Source organism: Mytilus galloprovincialis, chromosome 13 (genome assembly GCF_965363235.1).
Source record: "Mytilus galloprovincialis chromosome 13, xbMytGall1.hap1.1, whole genome shotgun sequence".
NCBI classification, from domain to species: Eukaryota; Metazoa; Mollusca; class Bivalvia; order Mytilida; family Mytilidae; genus Mytilus; species Mytilus galloprovincialis.
This window is the reverse complement of record NC_134850.1, coordinates 13,099,849-13,124,727: the sequence shown is the minus strand read 5'-3', so window position 1 is coordinate 13,124,727 and position 24,879 is coordinate 13,099,849. Positions and strand designations below refer to the sequence as shown.

Here is a 24,879-nt window from a genome sequence, read left to right as displayed (position 1 = left end):
ATCACAATACGAACTTTAACTGAACTCAAATTTAAAATAGACGTGTCAAATTGAAAACGTTTACTTAATAATTAATGTTGCTCTTTGATTAATTTGATACCAGCAATAAACCGAAGCAGTTTGAAAGAACAAAAAGTGTTATCCTCTAAAGGGCAATATGCCTTTCCCAAGTTAGGAACCATGCACTCACCAAGTGGTTGTCCTAGGTATCAGAAGTGTTTTACTTTCACAAAAATTTATCTTGCCTAAACTCGTAGCGATTCAGAAACTACACTATTTTTGGCTCCTAGAGATTCATTCTTGGTGTTCTGTTTTGATGGGTTGTTGTCTCAGTGACATATATCTAGCATTTTTTTTATTTTTGTAATTATATGCTATCTTCTTAAATTTAAAATGCTGCTACCTTTTATGGTCGTTATTAGCTTGTATGTATTCCTGCCTTTCAATTAGTGCGAACATATGCATTTTTTATTCGTATATATTCAACTTGTGTTTGAATTGTGCTGTCTCTTTCAAGTTGTTTCAACCTGTTGTCAAATACTGAGCACCATGAATTTATTGATTGATTAATTGGTGTTTAACTGCACTTTCAGCTCTATTGTGTTAATTCGTGGTGATCATTTTTTATTTATGTAGGAAGCCGGAGTGGCAGGAGAAAACTTTTAGTAGGTAAACTAACAATCCAAGAAAATTAGAATTTGGAGTGGAGAGCACCTGCCACTTGTTGAGAGGCTATAGTAGCACTATGGATAGTCTTCTGTGCAATTGGAATATCAAATTGTTTTCTAAAATGAGAACCGTTCATATCTTGACATATTGATATATTGTAAGTGTACGTTTATGATGTATCCATTACATAAACCTCACCACTCCTTTTATTTATACAGGTATTATTCATGCATACTTACTGATCAACGCCATCTACTAGTGTGCAACTACCATACCATCCCCAAACTCTACCTTAGTCATGCATACTTACTAATCAACGCCATCAACTGGTGTACCACTACAATATCATCCACAAAATCAACCTTAGTTATGCATACTTACTGATCAACGCCATCAACTGGTGTACCACTACCGTATCATCCATAAAATCAACCTTAGTCATGCATGCTCACTGATCAACGCCATCAACTGGTGTACCACTACCTTACCATCCAAAAAATCAACCTTAGTCATGCACGCTCCCTGATCAACGTCATCAACTAGTGTACCACTACCATACCATTCACAAAATCAACCTTAGTCATGCATACTTATTGATCAACGCCATCAACTGGTGTACCACTACCGTATCATCCATAAAATCAACCTTAGTCATGCATACTTACTGATCAACGCCATCAACTGGTGTACCACTACCTTACCATCCAAAAAATCAACATTAGTCATGCATGCTCACTGATCAACGTCATCAACTAGTGTACCACTACCATACCATTCACAAAATCAACCTTAGTCATGCATACTTACTGATCAACGCCATCAACTGGTGTACCACTACCTTACCATCCAAAAAATCAACCTTAGTCATGCATACTTACTGATCAACGCCATCTGCTGGTGTACCACTACCATACCATCCACAAAAACATCCATAGTTTAGAAGTGCTTTGGCTCGGCCGTATCCGAAATAATATGTTAACTGCCATGTAATATTCGTCACTGCTCTTTTATTTCTCAGGCTTCTTGACTCTGTAAAAAGTAAAATCACAAAAATACTGAACTTCAAGGAAAATTCAGAAAGGAAAGTCCCCAATCAAATGGCAAAATCAAAAGTTCAGACACATCAAACGAATGGATAACAACTGTCATATTCCTGACTTAACATATACCTGACTTAACACACATATAAATACAAGGTCAACGGCCATAAAACTTCACTCAATACTAGGAGTACAAAATGTGTGATAGAAACACCAAACCCAGTATTTTGATTGGTTGGTTTCTAAGTCAACTCTAGTCGTACTTCATTCTTTATGACTGCAAGGCCAGGCTTTTGCGTACAATCACAAGTATATAATAGAAATTAAAATTATACAGTATTCTTTCCAAGTTTTCGGTGTGTTTTATTTTCACTTTTATTTTATATCAGGTATTTAGTTAACTTCATTGGCCAATTAACTTAGGCGGAAGTCCATGTGATTCTGTCTCATTTGTTTAATATCCACTGAAGAGAGCGGACCGTGTCCTGACTGCTCAGGCCAAGTTGGCAACATACTTCATAGGAAAGGTATATATTTTTTTATTTTAAATGGCAAGAGGCCATATGATATAAGAATGACAAGAGGTCATGTAATTTGAGAATAGCAATAGACATAATACATTTTTAAATGGGCAAGAGGCCATGAGATATGATACTGGAAAAATGGCGAGGGCCAAGGAGATGGTTTGATTTATTTGGAGATGGTAATATTTATTTTTTGATAAAGCAAGAGGTTTTGAGATATAATTGAAGAATAATGACAAGGGTTATAAGGTATAATTTGAAAAAATAACCAGGGCCAAGGAGATATAATAAATTTTAGATTGGCCGGAAAGTCCGACACCACGAGGTCGAGTGCGAAATAAATTATATCTATAGGACGATGTTTTTTTTTTAACATTTGTATTGTATTTATATTCTAAACTGGTTGATAAGATATGTTCATTTCATAGTTTCTCACGAAATTTAATGAGGTATAAAGATTTTCAACAATCCCGTCGTGGCGAAAGGTGCGCTCGACACGTGTTATCATAGATTTTATAAGATTTGATTTATATAATCAAATGATAGACACTTTTAAAAATGTTGTTTGTTTCTTTAAGATTATAATGATAAATAACATTTGCCTATGTTCGTTTATTATGTGTGGTACTTCAGATAGTTTTTAAAAAATGCCAAAAGGGGATTTCCCTCAACAGGTGCGCAAGGTCATTTGATGTCTAGACTAGTGTGTAGAGTTGTGTATTTATTTTCAGATGGTTTTACCCACGTGTTTGAAACGGAGGCACTCATTAAAAGGGGTACGGTTAGTGGCAGCTATTAAGAGAATAAGAGGAGGACAACCACAGGGCTTAAAGGAGTTTGCCCGTTTTCAAAAGGACAACAAATTGGATAATTTATCCATGGATGATCTGAGGCAACAGGTTTGTAGTACTATTAATCATTTCATTGTTTGACTTGATTTATCTTGCTACTATTTTAAAACCATTTATAGACAATCATATGCAAGTCAAGTGTTTTGTAATACATTATAAATAAACCAGTTTTATTTAAATTTAGCAAGGTTACTAACTAGTACAAGAAGTAAAACAAAAGCTCTGTTGAGTTTTATTTGTCATTTTTTTTGTTTTAAATTATTGATCAGGTTCTGGATTTAACTGGTGCAGAACTACAAGATTTACTTCAATTTGCCAATAGAGATAATACAGTTGAAGAAGCCAGGTGGGCCACACATTGTTTGATACTGTATGCAAATGAATATGGGCAACCTAGTGGACAAGATTTAACCCAGTCACAAGATCAAGTAAGTAATTTCTAGTCCTGCACTTTGAATGTAATGTCTTGGCTGGCAGATAAAATTAAATCTATTGAATTTTACATATACAATTCTGCACATTGACTAGGATGATAAGCTTAGAAGACAAATCAATGATCGCACTAGAGAATTTCTAAAATTGTATGCCAATGAGATAATAACCTAAGAAGTAATTGGACAATGCCATCATTTATGGTCTTTGTGTGGCCTTCACTTATGAGCAACAAATTGTACCACATAACGAGCATATAAAAATATAAAATTGTCTTGTTGGTTAATACATAATTACTTGTCTTACTGTGACGTAATCCATACTGGTTGAATCCAAGTATATGTTTATTCATATTTATAAATGAAAATATTGACAACACTGTGGTAATTTACATAGAATTTTGATATTAATAGTGATTCACTGGCATTGACTGGTGTTATGTAATGTGTGTTAATAATGATACCGGTTTTGTTTCTGTTTTTAAGACCGATTTTGTTTTCTGTTTTTAAGACTCCCACTACTAGTGCTAATCCTGTCAATGTGCAGATGAGTGGTGACATTGTGCAGAGTAGTGGTGACAACAACAACAATGGGACAAATAAAAGGAAGAGGGACGATTTGGAAGACAGGATTGCTAACTTAGAGAATACTACAAAAGAAGAAGTTGTTAAGAACTTAAAGGAGAAGGTGAGGACACTTTGTCTGCAAGATAATCCTAGTGATTCACTCATATTACTTACTCTGGAGGAACTTGCTAAAGCTGCAAGACGGGTTAATCATGATGATGCCGATACCTTTGAAAAGTTAACACGTCAGGCAAACCGACATCAATTAAAATTAGATATCTCTTCTTTGTGTTTGTCCGTACTGGGTGGTAAGGTTGCGGATGCAATCACAAAAGCTGTGTCGAAGTGTTTAAAGGAAAAGCAACCTGAAAAGGATACTACTCCAAAACCTGAAGATTCGCCATTGCATAATTTATACCCGCCATACCAGGCTCCTTGTATGTATCCATACAATGCTATGCCTTACTTGCAACCGCCATATCCAGGTGGCTTTAATAATAATTATAGGGGTAGACCCCGAAATTCTGGAAATTTTGGAAATTCTGGAATACGTCAGAGAGGTGCTTGTCTGTTTTGCGAGAGTACAAGTCATCAGATAAGAGACTGTGACAAAATGAAGGCTGCAAAGGGAAAATAATGTTTTTCGTATATTTGTATGTTCAATTAATTGGGGAATTTTAATTTATTGTGAAATATTTTGTTTTTTATTTTATTTTATTTTTTCTCTATTTGAAATGTCTTCATTTACAATTCAAGGGTCACTGATACCCTAGTGGTTCTACATGTTCCACGTGGATTGTAGGTGAAGGGGTTTCTCCTTAAAGTGCTCTTATGTTGGTTCTTGGATATAGAGAGAGTTTTATTTTCTCTTCAGAATAGTAATACATTGGGAAGTTTAAATTCATTCAACATTCATGTTCCAGAATGGGAAATGGAAAGTGGTTTTAATCCCGAAAAGGTACAAGTACGCCAAGAACCAGCATGGGTAACACTTGGAGGTGAAACTCCTTCACTTACAACACACGTTCCTTCGGCTGAAGAAGTTCTGAATGGTGCATGTGGTGTTCATTTTGATAGTGGGACTTTTCCTTTGCGTGATCCTGATCTTTTTCTAAGCGGTCAGATTCATCACCATTTGTCTAACTGGAAAGATATTCTAGTAGGGACAGATGATAAAGATATACTAAAATGGCTTATAAATGGGGTTGATGCTACAGATTTTTTCAGATACTTTAAAGGAAATTTTAAGGGTCGTTTCTATGATTCGGATATCCCTCCAAATCAATATTTTCAAAATTCAAAAATTTGTAAGCAACATGTTGATTTTATTTCAAAAGAATTATGCGAGAAAATTGCTATGGGTTCAGTTAAGCTGTTGGGAGCAGTTGGTGAATGTGAACCCCCTAGAATAGTAATGCCACTTACAGTCGAACCCAGCAAGCCACGTTTATGCCATGATGAACGTTTTTTAAATTTGTGGGTGAAAGATTTACCATTTCATCTTGAAACTTTGAAAGATATTCCTAGATTAGTACAGAAAGATGCATTAATGGTAACATATGATGAAAAGTCAGGTTATGACCATGTTAAACTTAGTCAACATTCATTTACATATTTTGGTATTCAGTTTGGGGGATTTTACATGACTTACACAACATTGCCCTTTGGTTGGAAAGCAAGCCCATTCATATACCAGTCAATAGGGATGTGTGTAACATCATATTTAAGAAAATTAAATGTACTGAATACATTATATATTGATGATAGGTTTTCAGTAACTCGAGGGGGCCCATTGCAGTCTAGTGAGGAGAAAGAGTTCGAAGGTAGGAGGTTGGTTTATGTTATGCTGGAGGTTTTGACAAGGTTAGGGTATACTCTTTCGCTTAAGAAGTGTTCATTGGTTCCAGAATTTTGTAAGAAATTTCTTGGTTTTTTCGTTGATTCGGAAAAGCAAGCATTTATTTTACCAGAGGATAAGCGGAAAAAATTTATTGAGTTGCGTGAATTTATTTTGTCTTCTAAGGAGGTAGACTTGAGAACTTTACAAAGGTTTTCTGGAAAGTGTATTAGTATGCAATTAGCTGTACCTGGCTGTAAGCTTTTTTGCAGGGAGGTGAATGCTGCTATTTCTGTTTTTACTAAATGTAGTAGGCCTGTTAGGGTATTTGGACCTCTTAAAGAGGAGATTGAATATTGGAAATTTTTGGACAAATGGGAAGGCTTCTCAAAATGGAGACCAGAATTTCATAATAAGATTGACATGGTTACAGACTCTTCAGGTTATAGATATGGGGCACTTGTGAATTTAGGTGACAACCATTTGACTATGGGTGATTATTGGTTGGCTGATGATACTAGACCTATTCATGAAAAGGAGGCTGAAGCCATTTTGAAGGCATTGCAATCTTTGGGAAAATCTTTATTAGACTCTCGGGTTGATGTATTAACTGATAGCATGGCGGTAATAGGAGCCTGGAATAGTCAAGGGAGCAAATGTCCGGCCTTGAATTGTATTATGAAGGATATATTTCAGTTGGTCGCTGGGCAAAATGTTGATTTGCATCTAAGTTTTGTTCCATCTGAACTGAATAAGGCTGATGGTCCTTCTAGAATTTTGAACACGGCTGATACTATGTTGAGTAATGCTTCATGGGTTTTAGTTGATTCTCGATTTGGTCCACATACTGTTGATCTTATGTCTTTAGACTCGAATGTAATGCAATCAGTAGACAGTAGGCCACTTAGACATTTTACCCCATGGTTAACACCAGAAACCTCTGGTGTTAATGTGTTTTCCCAAGATTTAAAGGCAGAATCTAATATGTATGTATATCCACCCTATGTATTGATTTTTCCTTTGCTATGTTTTTTGAAGGAACAGTCAGTTTCTTGCACAGTTGTGGTACCTGAACTTTATCCAGTTCCTATGTGGTGGCCAATGTTGACTAGTTGTTCATCAACCTCCATTCTTCTAGGAGCTAGGGGTCAAAAAGGGGTTGTCAAAGCACCTTCAAGGAAAGGCTTTGTTGTTGATGAATTTGGTTTAAGATGGCCATTGTGGGCATTCAGAGTTTCTTTTTCTTGATCTTATTTTTGTTTATATTTCATGTGAAGTAATACATCTGTAATACGGATATTTCAAGTGAACTTAAAATGAATTGAATGTTTTTGTATAATTTTAATGTACCAGTGTTGCTAATCTTTTCATTTATGAAAAATATGTATATTGTTATTGGGTAATGCATGTGCATTGTATTTCTTTTGAGGTTATAAGTCCTATTAAGATATTTTCAATTTTTAATTGTTAAATTTTTTGTCATTGACCTAAAATGGACCTTATATTTGTCATTGCAGATAAATAGTGACATTGATTTGGAAAAAATTGAGGGAAGAATGGACGAGTTAGATAAACGAATAACTTGTTCATCAGGTCACAAGAGGAAGAAAAGTTTTCAAGGTTCTTTTCTCCAATTTCTCCAAGATTTAGATTGCAAACATTTGTCAGTTTGTACACCTGATGATATTCGAAGATTTTTAATTTGGAAGGATTTTTCTGGAAAAACTACTATTCACGGTGTTCATTGCAAACATTTAGGCCAAAAGGGGGAGTTTGACTGTTTTTGTCCAAAACGACTGGCTTCCGGTACAGTTGAAGGGGTGATTAATCAATTGGTTAATATATTTGATGATAATGGCTTTGGGAGATATTGGGACATTTTTTCTAAGTCTGGTAACCCTGCTTGTGCCCCCATAGTAAAAGAATATCTTAAACTAATCAGGGAAGAACAAGCCAGTGCACATGTATTGCCAAAACAAGCTAAGCCTATATTTTTATCAAAAATTAAGGCAATGTGTTCATACATTGATAGGGAAATTAAAAGTCCTGGTCTGTCATTACGGGAGAGGTATATTCTGTATAGAGATAGAGCTTGGATGAAACTACAATTTTTTGCAGGTGATAGGGCTAGTGACCTTTCTTTAGTTGTTGCTCAGGAGGTAAAAGTATTAAATGATAATAGTGGCTTGGTTTTTCAACATACGTTTGGAAAGACACTCCGAGGTGATAAGGGAAAGAGTAATACATTTGTTATTAAAAAGTGTGATGACTTGTCTATTTGTCCTGTACAAGGTCTGCTTGATTATGTTAATTTTTGCCAAGTCAGTACAGTTGATATGTCAGTAGGTTATTTGTTCAGAATAGTTTCTGAAAAAGGCAGAGTGTTGGATAAGGCTGTCAATTACTCTGTCATGTATGAGAGATTGCGTTATTACTTATCACTGTTGGGAATTTATGAAGGAGAAACCCCCCATAGCTTTCGATCAGGTTGTGCAGTTACCATGGCTTTATCAGGGGCAGCTGAAAATGTAGACCAGGCAATGAAACATATTGGTTGGTTTGGCAGAACAAGTGCCGAGTACTATAGTAGAATTCATACATTAGTTGATGCAGGCAGTATTGCATTGAGATTATCTCAAGTTGCAAATGGGTCTGAAAATATTGAAACTGTATTTAAAGAACAAGCTGACTATTCTAGTTTAGTTCATGTTTTTAACAAAGAGTAAAAGTAATCTTAATTGTGATCTAGCCCTAAGATTGAGGAAGTTTAATGAAGTATTTGCACCATATTCATTGTACTTGCATTGGTAATTAAAAATGTTTTCATCGTAACTATCATTTTGATAAGTTTTATTTGAATAATTGAAATTGCACAAGTTATTATTGTTAAATTTATAAAATACCCATGCATACATATTGTGAATCTAAGAGCAATATATAATTATGTTATCTGTACAACACTTGTTATGTAATAAATAATATTAAGAAAGAAGATATGTTTTATTTTGAGTTTTGGGAAGAGGCATTATACTGTATTTGAGATTTTGGGTTTCATCTTCAGGAAGTCTGTAGAGTTTCTGCTACCCATAACTTAATGGAACTGTAGCAAGAAGATATTGGACACTGAGGATATGGTCATAACCTCATTGGCCAATTAACTTAGGCGGAAGTCCATGTGATTCTGTCTCATTTGTTTGATATCCACTCAATGAGGAGGCAAACGTTTGACAGAATAGGCAACGTTTGTACTGTAATGTATGTTTATAGCCTGCAAGTGAAGTTATTTTAATCCCACCTCATCCCACCCATTGTCTGTTTATAGTCGTGTGGTACCAAAATGTGATATACAGGATTGTATGTGAAATGTTGAGTTATTTTTGTTTTTAATTTATTCAATGCAGAGGCACCACAAGTCCTTCTAGTCTTTGATGTTTATTGTCCATCATAATAGGAGTTGAACAATAGACATGATAGAAATCATGACACCTAATTGCTAATTTCATGACATAGACTTGATTGGTTTTGTTATACTGAGTCATTTGGATTGTTGTTTGCTTAAAAGTTAAGCATTGTCTTGTTTAGAATCTATAGGAAAGGTATATCCCCATTTTGGTACTCCAGGAGTGTTCGATATCATCTCACACCAGTTCCCTGCAGAGTTTCTGCTACCCATAACTTAATGGAACTGTAGCAAGAAGATATTGGACACTGAGGATATGGTCATCTCGCAACAGCTCTTAATGAGGACTAATGAAGACTAAAGACGGATAAACAAATTTGACCAGTGTAATTAAGTAAGGGTGAACACAGTAAAAATACTAGTATCAGTAGAATCAATTCATGATAATAAACAACTGGACACATTTGATTGTCTATCAAGAATTTATCAACATGTCGAATTTTAAATCGGCTAAAGATATATGTAAGAATCTACTTGTTGCTTACGTACCCACTTTATGAGAATCAAAGAACACGATGATACACAATACCGATGCAGCAAGGTTCTGAAATATAAAAAAAAAACAAATATATAAATAAAATTAAAATATTCTTTAAAACAGCTTTTTAATTTACAGGAAATCCGTATTTTTGACAAGATGGTATGCATATCTTATGCACTATGTCTGACGCGCTATACGATTTGGTGCCACGATATCTCAGTAGCATGAGTTCAAATCCCAGCGAGAGAAGAACAAAAAATTTGCGTAATTCTTACGCAAATTAACAGATCTGACATTGTTGAGCTGATGTTTAGACGAATAATGTGTACAGAATATATTGTCAGCCTTTTATCACCATCACTGCTGATGATCCGATAGATAAAATCCGTTGAAGTGTGGTCACTGGTTCGGACGTACTTATAATATAATTATGCCTGTGACTGCATTTACAATAATTTGTAGGATCCTTTACAATAGATAGTTCAGCTGATCTGTAACAATTCCAACTTCATGCCTTATATATCATGTACTGTGTTACGACGCGAGATTAAAAACTGACTAGAGCCACCGAAAGCTGTAATTTTAGTAGCCCAGGTGGTCGAGTGGTCTAGTGCGTCGGAGATAGTGCGATGCGATTTGGTGCCTCGATATCTCAGTAGCATGAGTGCGAATCCCGGCAAGGAAAGAACAAACAATTTGCTAACGGAAATTAAAAATCTTACATTATTGGGCTGATGTTTAGACGAATTATATGTATATATGTTCCAGACCTACGAGTATTTGGACCGTACACGTACGGTCTGACTGAAATTAAGTCGTTGGTCAATTTTATTAGATACAAATGCGTATAACAGATCAACATAACTTAACTCTCAAATTAATATAAAAAGTTCAATTGTAATTGAAATAAAAACTTTACATTTTAACTATTCAAAAAAGTCACGCTAATTAAATATGTTAATCTCTTGTATTTAGCATTACGATCAGTAATACATTAATTGAATTATGATCACTGAACTTGAAGATATCGGATGTAAACATAATGTGGGAGGACAATTGTTTTAGAATATTTAGCAACTTTACAAAAAATAATGCAAAGGCAAAGGAATATGCATGATCTGCAAACATGTAAATGTTAAAAAAAATATTACGTTACTTGTGGTAGCAAGTGTCACTTTGGGCGAGAGTACCAAAATAGGATTCGGATATACAATAAAACAAATGTTGAATTTTAATTGTTCGTTTGTTTTTTAATTTTATCCATCTAATTGTAATAATAACAATTCGTAAAACTAAACATAAAGATTGTGATAAATGTTTGTTTAAATTTAACCCATATGATCCAACAAGAAGTATGGTCATCTCGTACTGGACCGTACGCGTATACTTATACGGTCTGACAAACAGCATATTTCAATATATGGATACTTACACGTAAAATGAGCATAGTTGAACTGTTCTCGTCTACTTCAAAGTGACAAAAAGTAGAAATATATTGACAAGATGAAAGACAATTGATTTAAAAAAACAACAACACTGTAATGGTCAGCTAACGTCGAGACAATAAGAAAAAAAATGCATATAGATTGTCCAAATCAATTAATTTTGATACCCTCTTACTGAGCCTCATCTTCGGGATTTTAATTATGTGACTATACTTGGCCGTTTTTATAGTAATTATTTGATCATAGAAAGCTGAAATGTCCCTACAGGAAAAAAAATAATGAAGCTGACTTAATATTGGAACAGAATATATGCAATGATGATTTAATATGCAAGACTACAACTTGATTGTGGGAACAAAATAGTAAATTTACAAAACTAAATCATCGTTTTTATCGCATCCTCAAAGCATGGAAAAATTAGAGAAAAAAACATTAAACATACCATTGGACGGAACGAATGTATAACCGCTTCAATTACCTATAGTTTATAAGTTGTTTTTAAAATGCAGGTATAAACATAAATACTTAATATATTTGAATATTGATTTTTTTTTATTCCTATCTAATATGTACAAGCAGTGATCAAATGGCATTGAAAATTCCCAGTCATCTAAAGGAGTAGGCCCAGTAAGACCCCTTTTTGGCCCAAAAATATAGCAGTTTTACATAAATGTTAAAATGAAAACTTGTAGCTATTTATTGGAAAGTAGAATACTTCTGTTACATAATTATTTGCCGTTTTTGACAATACAATGCACATGTATCGGGTACAAGCACCATTAAGTCATGCTAAATTACTGAAATCTTCACAATTTTAACATTTTAGTTATGCCTCGTTCACACGTACATTTAATTCGAATTGAATTCAAATCGAATGCGAATCGAATTCGCTAATAGCGTTCACACACTCTTCTTTTTTAATTCGAATTGATTCGAATTGGCTAATTCGAATTATCTAATTCGCAATAGAAATACGCTTTTGCTAATAAGAATTAAAGTTAACGTCGTTTGGACAGTATTTAAAGCGAATTTGACGCTCATTGAAATTCGAATTAGAATTGACGTTAGGACGTAAAACGTTTCTAATGAGAATTAAACTAATTCGAATTAGTTAATGCGAATCGAATTCGAATTACGTGTGAACTCAGCATAGATTTCAGACGGTTTCCGTCTAGAATGAAAGTGGCCGCATTTGTGTTCATTCTTCATATTGAAATGTAAGTTGTATTTGATGATAATAAATAACATATATAAAGGTTGAGGATGAACACGGATGCGGCCACTTCCGTTTTCGACAAAAACCATCTGAAAAATGACATTTTTTGGCATATTTGATAGATTTTTCATATTTGAGCTTGAATCGGAGCGTTTTTAATGACTAAATTAGTCAAAATCTTTCACATCAACTAATTGAATCAAATGAAATAGACAATTAAGTGTTTAAAAAGTGTCAAAAATCTTTCGTCAGATGTACCTGACATTTTAGGCCAAATTCGGCCCTTACCGAAACTACTCCTTTGATAAAATCAAATGGATCACAGGTAATGTTAAAACATTAGGGATGTGTCATGGTTATGAAATAGATGACGATAATATTTGGAAAAAAATAATTGATAAAGTTAAAAATTGTATACACGTATGAAAAAGTAGTAAACTTACATTTAAAGGTAAAACACTTATAGTAAAAAATATGATACTTTCTCTCTGTTCTTACGAGATCGAAATATGAGGAATTCCGGATAAATATACTAAAGAGCTAAATAGTATAATTTGGAACTTTATATGGGACGGAAAAGTGTATCAGGTAGATAGAAATGTCTGCTGTTTAAATGAAACAAAAGGGGGATGGGAATGGTAAGTATAGATACGTTTATAAAAAGTAAACAAACAAAACTTGTATATCGATTAATTCAGGAGCCATTGGAAAGCTGAATTGCGATCGGTAAGTATTGGCTCCGGAAATTTGATGAAAAATATAATGATGCCTTTTTTGTATATAAATGATCAAGCTTAAATGGTTTAGATATGAACCAACTACCACAAGTTTATTAGAAAATTAAAAATAAGTGGTCAGGATGCGTTCCAAATGTTGATACACCTTCAAATAAAAGTGATATTTTAAATACGAGGACATTTGGAAACTCTTCTATTCGTTTAAAAAATAAACCATTGTTCTACTCTTCTTTTTTAAAAAGCGATATCACAAATATTCAGGACATTTGGAATTCAGAAACTACAGATTTTATTAGCTGTAATGAAATTTATAGGAGGCTGATTGATAGGAGAAATTGTATTTCCGAATTTTCAAAAATTAAACAGGCAATTCCTAAAGATTTCGTGCTAATTTTGAAGTCTTGCGGAAACCAGAATTTGCATCATGGAAATAAATTAAAGATATCAAATGACCTTGAGAACCGTCACTTAAACAACCAAACAATCAAACAATGAAAGTTAAAACTCAAATATATTCGTACGGTTTTAAATAAAGATGTCTCTCCAACGTGTCAAATTAAGTGGGAGGAAATATTTGGAACAGATATACATTGGGAAAATATATGGTCGGGATTAGAACATTTGAAAATTGAAAATAAAGTAAAAAGAATTTCAATGGAGATCCATGCACAATATTTTAGATACTGAAGAAAGATATAAAAAAAAAGATGACATCAAATGGAAAATGCCACATTTGCCATTTGAATTGACAGTGGTATAGAAACCCTGGCTGCAACACTTGTTTTTCTGTTGTAGTACATCACAGTTAATTAAAACAAATCTCCAAGAAATACATGTACTTAATATCAATTCAAACATAGGAATAAATAATCCTTTTGTTAAAAAAGGACATTCACTAAGGTAAAAACACGAGAGAATTAAAATATGATAATTTTTTAAACATAATTATCATATATTTCAAATGGACACCTATATGGGAAATTAGGAATTCAATAAAATTTGACAACCGCAAGATATTTATTTAACTTTATCAGATCTGGAAACAAAACTTGAAAAATAATCTAAAATTTGTTCTTCTTTTGAAAGGCGTTGACATCATTGATAAGACAAAATTGGAGTCGGTTATAATGAAAATTTAGACAGTAAATATAGTATGTATAAGCTTGAGTCAAAGAACATTTTTATGGTTTATCGTATAAGAAAGAATATCGATTTTATCAATTTATACAAACATAAAAAAAAAAAAAAAAAAAAAACGATAAAAAAAAAGTATTAGCCTTTCATGTTTATTGTAGTAATTGCACATCTTTTGTGTGAGTATCTTATTATTTACTTAATATTTTGAAATTACAGTATAGAACTGTGAGATGCTTCTAACATTATATGGATATATTTTTTACACTAATTGTAAATACAAGGTATAAAGTGGACTAAATTTTCATTGCTTTCTATTTCCCCTGGATAGATGGTTCATTTTGTAAACAGGGACCCTTAGCCTGTTCCTGGACGACTAAGGTAATTGTATACAAGAAATATTTAGAAATAAAACGTTGATATGTCTTTAAAAAACCTACTACTAATTCTAAATAAATGAGAGGTCAAACATATAGAAAATGTGGCTTTCGAAGAGCTTTTATAATTAACCCTGCACGTATATAAGCAACACAATTATCACATGGTTGACAAGACGGATCATGTGCTCTCTGAATGCATTCGTCACAACTCTGCCGATTCTGGAGTGCAGCGGATTAACCCGAGGATTGCCGATTGCTCTGGATATGTCAACCAATTATTTAGAATTAGAAGTAGTTTGTTTTTTAAGACATATAAACGTTTTATTCCTAAATATTTCCTGTATACAATTACCTTAGTCGAATTTATTGATTCTTTTAATGTCCGTGTTGATTATAACTGAATATGAAAATACAAAGATGTGGTATATGATTGCCAATGAGACAACTCTCTTCCAGAGAACAAATGACATAGCAGTAAGCCACTGTATAGATTACCGGAGGTCTTCAACAATGAGCAGAGCCTGAAGCCTTTCTCTGTCTTCAAAGCATGTACCCGTTGATGGTAGTAGAGAGTGTTTCAGCTAATGATAAAAGCTATTAAAAAGTTTACCTCAGTGTCAAATCAATGTTACAATCTGCAGGTCAAGATCATTGAATATCATAAAGCGAGATTTGGCTGAAATATATAGCATTGCTGAGGAACCTGTGGAATTCCCATTTGGAGTTTTAAGATAGGAAGTACTTTAGATTATAAAATGTAATTGTATACATTTGTTAGCAATAAGTCGTTTCGAATTAAAATATGAGAACTGTTTTAGTAGAAGATATTGGAGCAATAATGTGCTACTGTTGGGAACAATGTAAATAAAACACTTGTAAAACATTAAACAATGACGCATTTAAAAAGAATTCCGGTTTTTAAGAGCAAACTTACGGCTTATAACCTTTTTGATCATGAACTTCCTTAGTGGATGGACAAGTACTTATTTATGTAATTATTTCATACTATTTCTTTTTATTCAACGGTAAGTTATTGATACACGTATCAAAACTCTATAACATAATTATACCGACAGCTATATTCCTCAACATCATCAAATCGTCCAAATAAAACGACAAAAAAAGTATCTATAATACTAAAATAACGAGGTCCAATTTGTCAGCCGTCATGGGGTAAAAACGACAAATAAAAAAATTCAACTTTATATATAGCTAATATAGAACAATGGTGTAGATTAAAAATTACACCCCTCCAGACGCTTTTGTTTTCCACATAATTAATTAATATTGCCAATAATTGACACTACTAAATTCAATCATTGTTACATTGTTCCATATTGTAGTATTTTAATCAGTATGACTTTCTAAGATGACAATACGAATACTAAATATCTGGACTTAGAATAAGGCGTATAGGTACAGTTTTCAATTTGTTAGCCGGCATGACCTAAAACAGCGAATAAAAGAATTTAACTTTATTTATAACTAATATAGGACAATGCTGTTGATTAAAAAATACTCCATTCCAGGCCCTTTTGTTTTCCAAATAATTAATAGTACCAATAATTGATAACTTCCAGGTCAACGGGTTCAAACAGAAAGATTTTTAAAGCAGAAAAGACTGTGCATCTTATAATCGGCATGACTTTATCAAATGACAATACCAATACTAAAATAAGACTTACGAATAGTTATATACTTTAAGGATGTACTTAGGTGAGGCTTTGGAATTTGTTTCAAATGTTCGGACTCCTTGGTGTTTTTCCATACAATACAATGTAAAATATTTTGCCCCATAACACCCATTTATTTTTTTCATATAAGACTATATCTCATGAAAGGTCATTTACCAAAATTTTAGAAGATTCATGATTTTCTTTCTTTTGTTTTGAGACCCAAATAATACCAATGCAAATGTAAGGTAAAAGTCCGAGTCAGCCTTTTCCCGCAATATTTTAAAATTCAAATATCTCGAAAAGGAGGTCCATGACCTATCAATATTTTTAGCTTATCTTTATCCTTAATTGATGTTCTACCAGCTTATAGTATCAATTTTAATTTCTTAATTTCTTAATTTTTACTTAACCTCACCTAAGTACATCCTTAATTCAGTGACTTTTATATGTTTAGACATATTCATTCTGCAATCAAACCGCATAAAGCATGGACAATTGCGAAACAGTTTCCCGAACTTCGTGTCTCCGCCAAGTATGTGATTGACTTATGTTCTATAGTACGATACGAAGATGAACATTTACTTTGCGACAAATGTGGAAAGTTCTTCTTGAATATCGTTGAACACTTACTGGTATCCTGTGATTTTATACAAGACAAAAGAGATGATCTATGGCAAGACATTATTAACATTAATCCCATTCAGTTCAGTGTTTTTATGGACAGTCTTTCGGCACATGAATTCACAACAACAATTCTCTCTTGCAATACGTCATATGAATTAGAAAATGATGAATTAACTTTTTTCTCTAAGACTTGTGTTCGTCACGTTGAAACAATCTGCAGAGATTTCTACAATCGATAGAAGATGTGTCCGTTACCTATATTATAGACAGTGCTAAAAAAAAATTCTTATATTAACTTTAAACGGTGACTTTAATTCTTTGTTTTTTGTAATTTTCTGATTTATATATTTCATGTACACCAAATCTCTATAATAGAGGAAATAAAGTTATATATGTTTAAAAATGAGCTGATTAGTATTCTAAGTTTTGTTGAAATTTGGTATAATCAAGGTAATTTCATAGAAAGTTTTGCCTAAGTAAGAACATTTGTCTGAGGCTTTCAAAATTTTGTTTAAGCTACTCTTACACATTTATATTGTATATACATGTTTGTATATGTCTTTACTTTAGATTTTATTACCTCTACAACTTTTTCTGTTTTAATTTTTTTTTTTACCTCCATTATTATACAAATTTTGATTGCAACATTATGAGATATTAAGACCACGCATTTTTTTCTTGTGATCAGAGATTAACAGCTGGATACTTGGTTTCAACAGATGATTGAATGATTAGCTCCGCCCATATGTTCTTATACATATAGTATTTACCATGCGCTTTTATGAATCTTAGTTTTTTGGCTGCATTATTTCGACTAGATCTAGATCATAAGCATTAGGAGAGTGAAGATATTATAAATAATGTCAGTAACTGTGAGTACTCTCAGATCTGTACTTAGTGTCTTTTTGTTGTTGGGATGTACAAGTGCCCGGCCTCGTCCACTTGTATTTGTAGTACTATAGTTTGTTCTTATATTGTACTGTTACACCAATGTCCCAGGTTAAGGGGGGATCCCGCTAACATGTTTAACCCCGCCATAATCTGTATGTATGTTCCTGTCCTAAGTCAGGAGTGGTTGTCGTTTGTTAATGTGTTACATATTTGTTTTTCGTTCATTTTATGTACAAAAATATATTCTTTGGTCAATTATCGCCGTAAATGAAACAACCCTACGCTGATCTTTGGTATGAGGTTTTTATTTTCCGTGGTGGACAAAATATAGTAATACGGAAAGATATTTTGCTTATTAAACCAAAAACTATAAAACTGGTATTCGTGGCTTCTCTGGTACGCACTCGCCCTTTCGGATTAGGCCGTTAGTTTTCTCGGTTAAATTGTTTTACATTGTCATTTCTTGGCCTTTAATAGCTGACTATACGGTATGGGCTTTGCTCGTTGTTCAGTGAAGGCCGTACGGTGACCTATAGTTGTTAATTTCTGTGTCATTTGGTCTCTGGTGGAGAGTTGTCTCATTGGCAATTATACCACATCTTCTTTTTCATATTGTGTAACATGGTAAATGAACAAAAAAGACATTTTCTTCAAGTTTACACATTTTTCACATCTTATTACATTGTGTAACCAGAGACGCATAATAATACATTATATGTCTCTGGTGTAACATAACCATGACTTTGTATAAAAACTTATCTAAAGTTAATTACAATGTTGTCATTACTATGATGAAAAGATAAACGAGGACTTGAAAAAAATCTAAACAAGTTTGAGCTTTCTAAAAAGCTGAGGACTGCTTCGCTCTATCCTAATTCAAGGTAATAAATGTGCTCGTGGTTGTTGATTAAGTATTGGAAATGTAGTATTTTTAAATAGTGATTGATATACATTGGATTTACTGTGCATCATACACCCATGTTTTTAGATTAATTGTTTACTTTAATTGTTGAAAAGTAAAACATTTACAAATAGGCACGACTCTGGAGTTGTGCTTCTCTGGAGGTGTGCCTAGAAGTTATAAAATACATTGTTTAGCAAAACAAATGGTGCATATTGCTGATTAAAAAAGCAAACAAACACGTATTAATACTTGATATTTCAATATTGAATTTCAGTGTTCTATATACAGATATATGTAAAGTGAAACGAACATGAATTAATGACAGTTGATCGGAACTGTAATACACATAGTTAATTTTCCGGCATTTCCAGAGTGCACAATTCTTATTCTACGTATTTTACCTTTATCAAAATTAGGAAATCTGTTTAGTCGTCCCACTTTGATGTAGGGGTGTTTAGATTAGGTGTCGAGTTAATGTATATTATTTTGCGTTGTCTGCGAGAAACAAATCATTTTTCTGATCTAGTAACTAAATTCAAAACCAATATTTATAATGTTAACATATATATTTTATTGAACTTACCGCTGTCAATAAATCTGAAAATTGACTTGAAGACGAACATGACTTACTATTTTATTTTTAACACTTTTCAAAAGATCAAAATGACCGTTCAAGACAAAATTGACTAACTAGTTATAGATTGACATGAAGATCGTTTCGTTTCTATTGTCGATGATTTATATTTACGTCCGACATAATTCTCAGATACAACATGAAACTTTAATAAGTGTGTCAAAAATATGTTTTCTGGAGTAAAAAAGTTTCCTTAAATTTTTTTACTCCTCCCTTGGTTATGCATTGTACCATTACAAATACAATAAAGACAAAGTATATTAAGCAACATTCTTTTTCCTATGTTTAATCATTTTAGAGGCATTGTTGAGAACTACTTACATAGTTTCTTGGAGAAGAAGTGTTCATAGGAATGCAAACATCGCAAAACTTGGTTCCTTTAAATAAAGGCAACAGTAGTAAACCGCTGTTCCAAATTCATAAATCGATTGAGTAAAAAACAAATCCTTAAGCTCTAATTTAATTTTTCTTCTTTTTTTTTTGTTGATAAGTTTGGTTTTTTCATTGACAACCATAGTTTTAAAATATATTTTCATCTAAACCATCTCACTGATCAAGAAGAAATTCATCAAAAGTATTCAAGCAGTACAAAAAGACACACTAACAAGAATGGACAACGTAGATTCAGTATCTTGTCTTAGGGAGGGATAAATCCTACTTTGTAAAAAATCACTCCGATTCAAAAAGAAAATTCTCTGAAACTGATATTAGCAAGATGCTTGATTTTTTGATACACAACATATTTGTTACGTTTGGAGGATATGTTTTTCATCCAGCAATCGGCATTTCAATCGGAATCCTCTTCCTGGCGAATTGTTCCTTTATTCATATATGGCTGACTTCATAGGAACTTCTTAGGAAGAAAGAAAAGAAGTTAGCAGTATCCTTTAACCTTACTTTCCACTATGTAGATGATGTTCTTTCACACAAAAAATCTAAATTTGGTGAATAGGTTGGACGCATCTATTGACTTACATCTAGAAATTGACAATGAGGGACGGTTGAAAACCAAACTTTACGACAACAGAGATGATTTCAGCTTCACAATTGTGAACTTTCCATTTCTATGTAACAATATTCAAACAGCGCCTACATACGTAGTATATATCTCCCAGTTGATGCATAATTTAAGGGCTTGTATATCCTATCATGATTTCCTTGAAAGAGAGTTGGTGCTCACAAGGAAGCCAAGAGTTCAAGTGGAAAAGTTGACATCAATCCTTCGTAAATTTTACGAACACCATCAACTTTTTATGTATATAAAACGAGTTCGTTGACCGTTATGGAATATCCGTTTCACAATGATAGCGGATATGTCCCGAATGTAGTAACTACAATCCCGCCTTTTTCCCAAAATGTGACCGATTTAGACTTATTACTGGGTTGGTGCTAACATGAGCAACAGGATGGATCCACATGTGGAGCAGGATCTGCTTGCCAATCCGAAGCACCTGAGAACACCCTAGGTTTTTGGTGGGGTTTGTGTTGCTTAGTCTTTATTTTTCTAAGTTGTGTATTGTTAACTATTGTATTTCTGTTTGTCTCTGTCTTTGTCTTTTTCTTTTTTAGCCATACGTTGTCAGTTTATTTTCGATTTATGAGTTTGAATGTCCCTCTGGTATCGTTCGCACCTCTGTATATCTGACTATGCAGTATAAGCATTGCTCATTGTTGAATACCGTACGGTGACCTAATGTTGATCATTTCTGTGTAATTTTATCTCTTGTGAAGAGTTGTTATATCACATCTTCTTTTTTATATAGTAAACAGTCGAGTTTTGTGCTAAATAGAGAAAACACAAAAGCGACAGATAATCCCCATCATACAGGTTACACTTGAGAAGTAAATGAGGATGAAACGTATAAGAAAGAAAATAACAGCAATGTCTCTGCATGCAGAAGATCGGACAGTAAGAATGTTTATGTATATAAAACGTACATACACTACTTATAATTCTTTTCAAGGGACATGATTATCACAAAACAGAAATATACTGTACAATTTATAGCTGATTTGATTTTAAAGGAAAACAATTATCTTGAGTAAATATAAGTTCGTACATCATGGACATGCAATTTTAACGATCTTTCATGATGGATTTTCCTTACAAAGGATAAAATGCGTATCATAAGAGGTTTAAATCTCAATAGATCGCTTTCCAAAGAACTAAGAATGAATTCATGCAGTACAAGTAATTTCAATTATAATTTTGAACTATAAAATCCGCTTTGTAAATCTATATGTAAGTAGGACAAATAATTTCTATATACAACGCAAAATTTCTTTATGAGTAAATTGGTATTTTTACGTCACTTATAATTAAGACATCAAATTTAAACAGCAATCAAATCCAGAAAAAAAAAGAAGTATTTATCATCTGAAAGAGATATATATTGTCAGTGTTATTAATCTATTACTACCGGCAACCTTCTAGGAATGAAGAAAAGTATATGTTTACATGTTTGAATCTACCATACAAGCATATATCACTGACCAGAACACAGAAAACCACATTTTTATTAAAATAACCAGTATATTCCCTGAAAGATAAGATCATTGTAATTGAAACAAAATAATTTACAGATTCGTTTTGTTATTGTATAGATAAAAAAGAAACTGTAATGAACCATGTATACTGTAAATAAATTTTCTATTGAAAGTTGTGTCTGAAGGTAATGAATCAGACTTCATATGTATGTGTATATATGTTATATAATACATATACTATTATCAGATTATTGCATGGAATTTTTTATATCAGATGTATTATCACGACTAGGTTAAATATCAGTCCCAGAGCCGAAGTCTCGATGAATGATGAATGATTTTGACCGAGGGCTGGTAATACATCTTTCTAGCATATGCATCAACAGATGAGAGAAACAACAGTATACTATATTTTTATATTGACGATAAACAAAGTCAACATACCTAAAAGAACACTATTTGGAAAATTAAGTCCACATTTGTAAAGTAACTTTCTAAATTATACTGGAAACTTTCAAAATGCATTTATTGTATTATTTGATTTTTTTTGCATTTTTCATCACATATTTTCCTGTTTTCTAATAATTGATTTGTACCCTTCTTTGTTATTTTTTTCACTGAAAACGTATCATTAGAGTGTATTGGCCGGAAATTGCCGAGTAACGCATGACTGTCATGTGATAACGGGACGTTACGGAAAGGCATTTGATAATTTTTCATATCAGCTCCCGCTGAACACCATGTCAGAAAATATGGAATTCACGTAAATCTAATGCTATTATCATACTGTAAAATTTATAAGTTACTTACTCTAAGTATATGATAAATTTAATGTATCAATACTTCTTTTATAACCCGTGTTGTTTACAGAAATGAAATATACAATTATTTTAGATTTGATCTTCAAGGTTAACAAATGTCTTGAGTAAATATGAATACATACATAAAAGGAGGGCATCGTAGTGATGCATTTTCTTAAGACGGATAATATGCGAAGCATAACTTGTTCAATTACTGAACAAACTGACATTTCAGATATTATAAATGTGATACGGTCGATTAATCTTAACGATGTAAGAACTTTAAAACTTAATAGATCTCTCTCAATAGACCCAAGAAGAAATTCACCCAGTACAAAAGATTCAATGAGTTTAAATCTACATATCAATTTATGCAGACTAAAACATTTGTAGAGCAAATACAAAATTTCTTTAGAAAAGTACATAGATATTCCTTTGTCATCAATATCTAGATACGAAATTCATACTGCCATTTAATGTGAAGGAAATATAAGGATTTATCATCTGAAAGAGATCTATATTCGTAAGTATTTAATTTATCTATTTATTACAGTAGCTTTCATCATCTCCCATACGGACATATCTCATGTCTTCTGTGTGTCGTTATGATTTAAAAACTCGAGTTCCTAGAACAGAGAAACTTACATTTTTATCTAAATATATAGTCTCTTCCACTCATATACAATGTATTGTCATCGAAAAAAAATAGTTTACAGTAATATCAACTATTATACTATATAAGAGGAAACTTCTGTCGTAAAACTTATTTAGTTTTGTAACCATAGCAATCAAACGATATTTCATTGTGTATAGTAAGTGTAAAAATATTACATGATGACGGTTTTAATTTTGAAATGATAGAATATTCTAGTATTCTTTCTGTTATTGTGCAGATATCTCAAAATAGTAAAGAACCATGTATACAGTAAATAATGAACTATTTTGGTTATTATCATCACAAGTCTAATACCCATTTTAATTCATATATTTAATTACATTATATTTTCCTCCCACGGCACATCTTCAAGAGGTCAATATATAAAGCGTATACATAAACAACAGTAGAAGGCAATATATGATAGAGAATATAGAAAAATGAATATCTTTACATATACAAGGGATACGGATCTTATTATATCTTACATGATGCTTTTTGACTAACACGAATAATATACGAAGCATAACCGATTTTTAAAGTTAGTATGGATTAATTATAACTATGTAAAAACTCAATAGTTCTCTTTCAATAGATTTAAAAAGGAATTCATGCAGTACAAAAAAAATCAATATGAGTTTAATTTTGAATTTAAAACCTTTCAGTATATTACATGTTTATTTATCAATAAGAATAATAATTTGTAGATCAAACGCAAAATTTCTTTAACAAAGTAAAGATGTATACCTTCGTCATAAATATTAGGATACGAAATTTATACATGTACAACCACTTTATCTAGTGGAAATATCTCATGACAACTTCTCTCTTATATAAGAGTGCTTGACATAAAACAGCGCACACAGCTTTTTTTGTCGAGAAATGATTAAAAAATACCAACCGAAAACAACTGTCAAATTCCTAACTTGTTACAAGTATTTTCTAAATAAAAGGTTATGAAAACCATGATGGAAATAAACTCATCATAGATACCAGGATTGAAATTTTATATTTACGCCAGACGCGCGTTTCGTCTACAAAAGACTCATCAGTGACGCTCGAATAAAAAAATGTTAAAAAAGCCAACAGGTTTCTCACATGATGTGACACGTATTCGGAATAAGTGTCATACTTGGTGTTAGACAGTAAGATTATTTTATTTTTCGACTACCTTCTAATCGCAAATTAATTTTGGATTGTTTATAAAATGTATAATGAGCTTCGATCAGTTATTTATAGCTAGGTCAATTGGGTAGCAATGGAATGGAAGAGTAACAAAAACAAACATTATAAAGATGTCATAAAAGATGGTTTCATATCATAAGAAATAAAACAATACTCCATAGAATTTTGGACTAAATGCAAATTAAGGACGAAGTTGGTAATTTTTTAATGAAACTGATTATCTTTAGATAATTATCAAATGTGTATGCCCG

The 24,879-nt window shown here is 32.6% G+C and overlaps 1 protein-coding gene across 1 annotated transcript; it reads left to right on the top strand.

The window, feature by feature from the left end:
* Window positions 1–2,131: 2,131 nt before the first annotated feature.
* LOC143057404 (uncharacterized) lies at window positions 2,132–4,961 on the top strand. The gene is made up of 5 exons (XM_076230707.1): window positions 2,132–2,236; window positions 2,965–3,132; window positions 3,354–3,512; window positions 4,027–4,327; window positions 4,957–4,961. Exons 2-5 carry the CDS (start codon window positions 2,965–2,967, stop codon window positions 4,959–4,961), a joined length of 633 nt encoding a protein of 210 aa, XP_076086822.1. The 5' UTR covers window positions 2,132–2,236.
* The last annotated feature ends 19,918 nt before the right edge of the window (window positions 4,962–24,879 follow it).

Excerpts from the sequence above, each read along its gene's own strand:
- LOC143057404 (XM_076230707.1), top strand. The coding sequence starts at position 2,965 with ATGGTTTTACCCACGTGTTTGAAACGGAGGCACTCATTAAAAGGGGTA. Across the intron at positions 3,133-3,353 it reads TGGATGATCTGAGGCAACAG|GTTCTGGATTTAACTGGTGC; the intron begins GTTTGTAGTACT and ends ATTATTGATCAG. Across the intron at positions 3,513-4,026 it reads TAACCCAGTCACAAGATCAA|ACTCCCACTACTAGTGCTAA; the intron begins GTAAGTAATTTC and ends TCTGTTTTTAAG.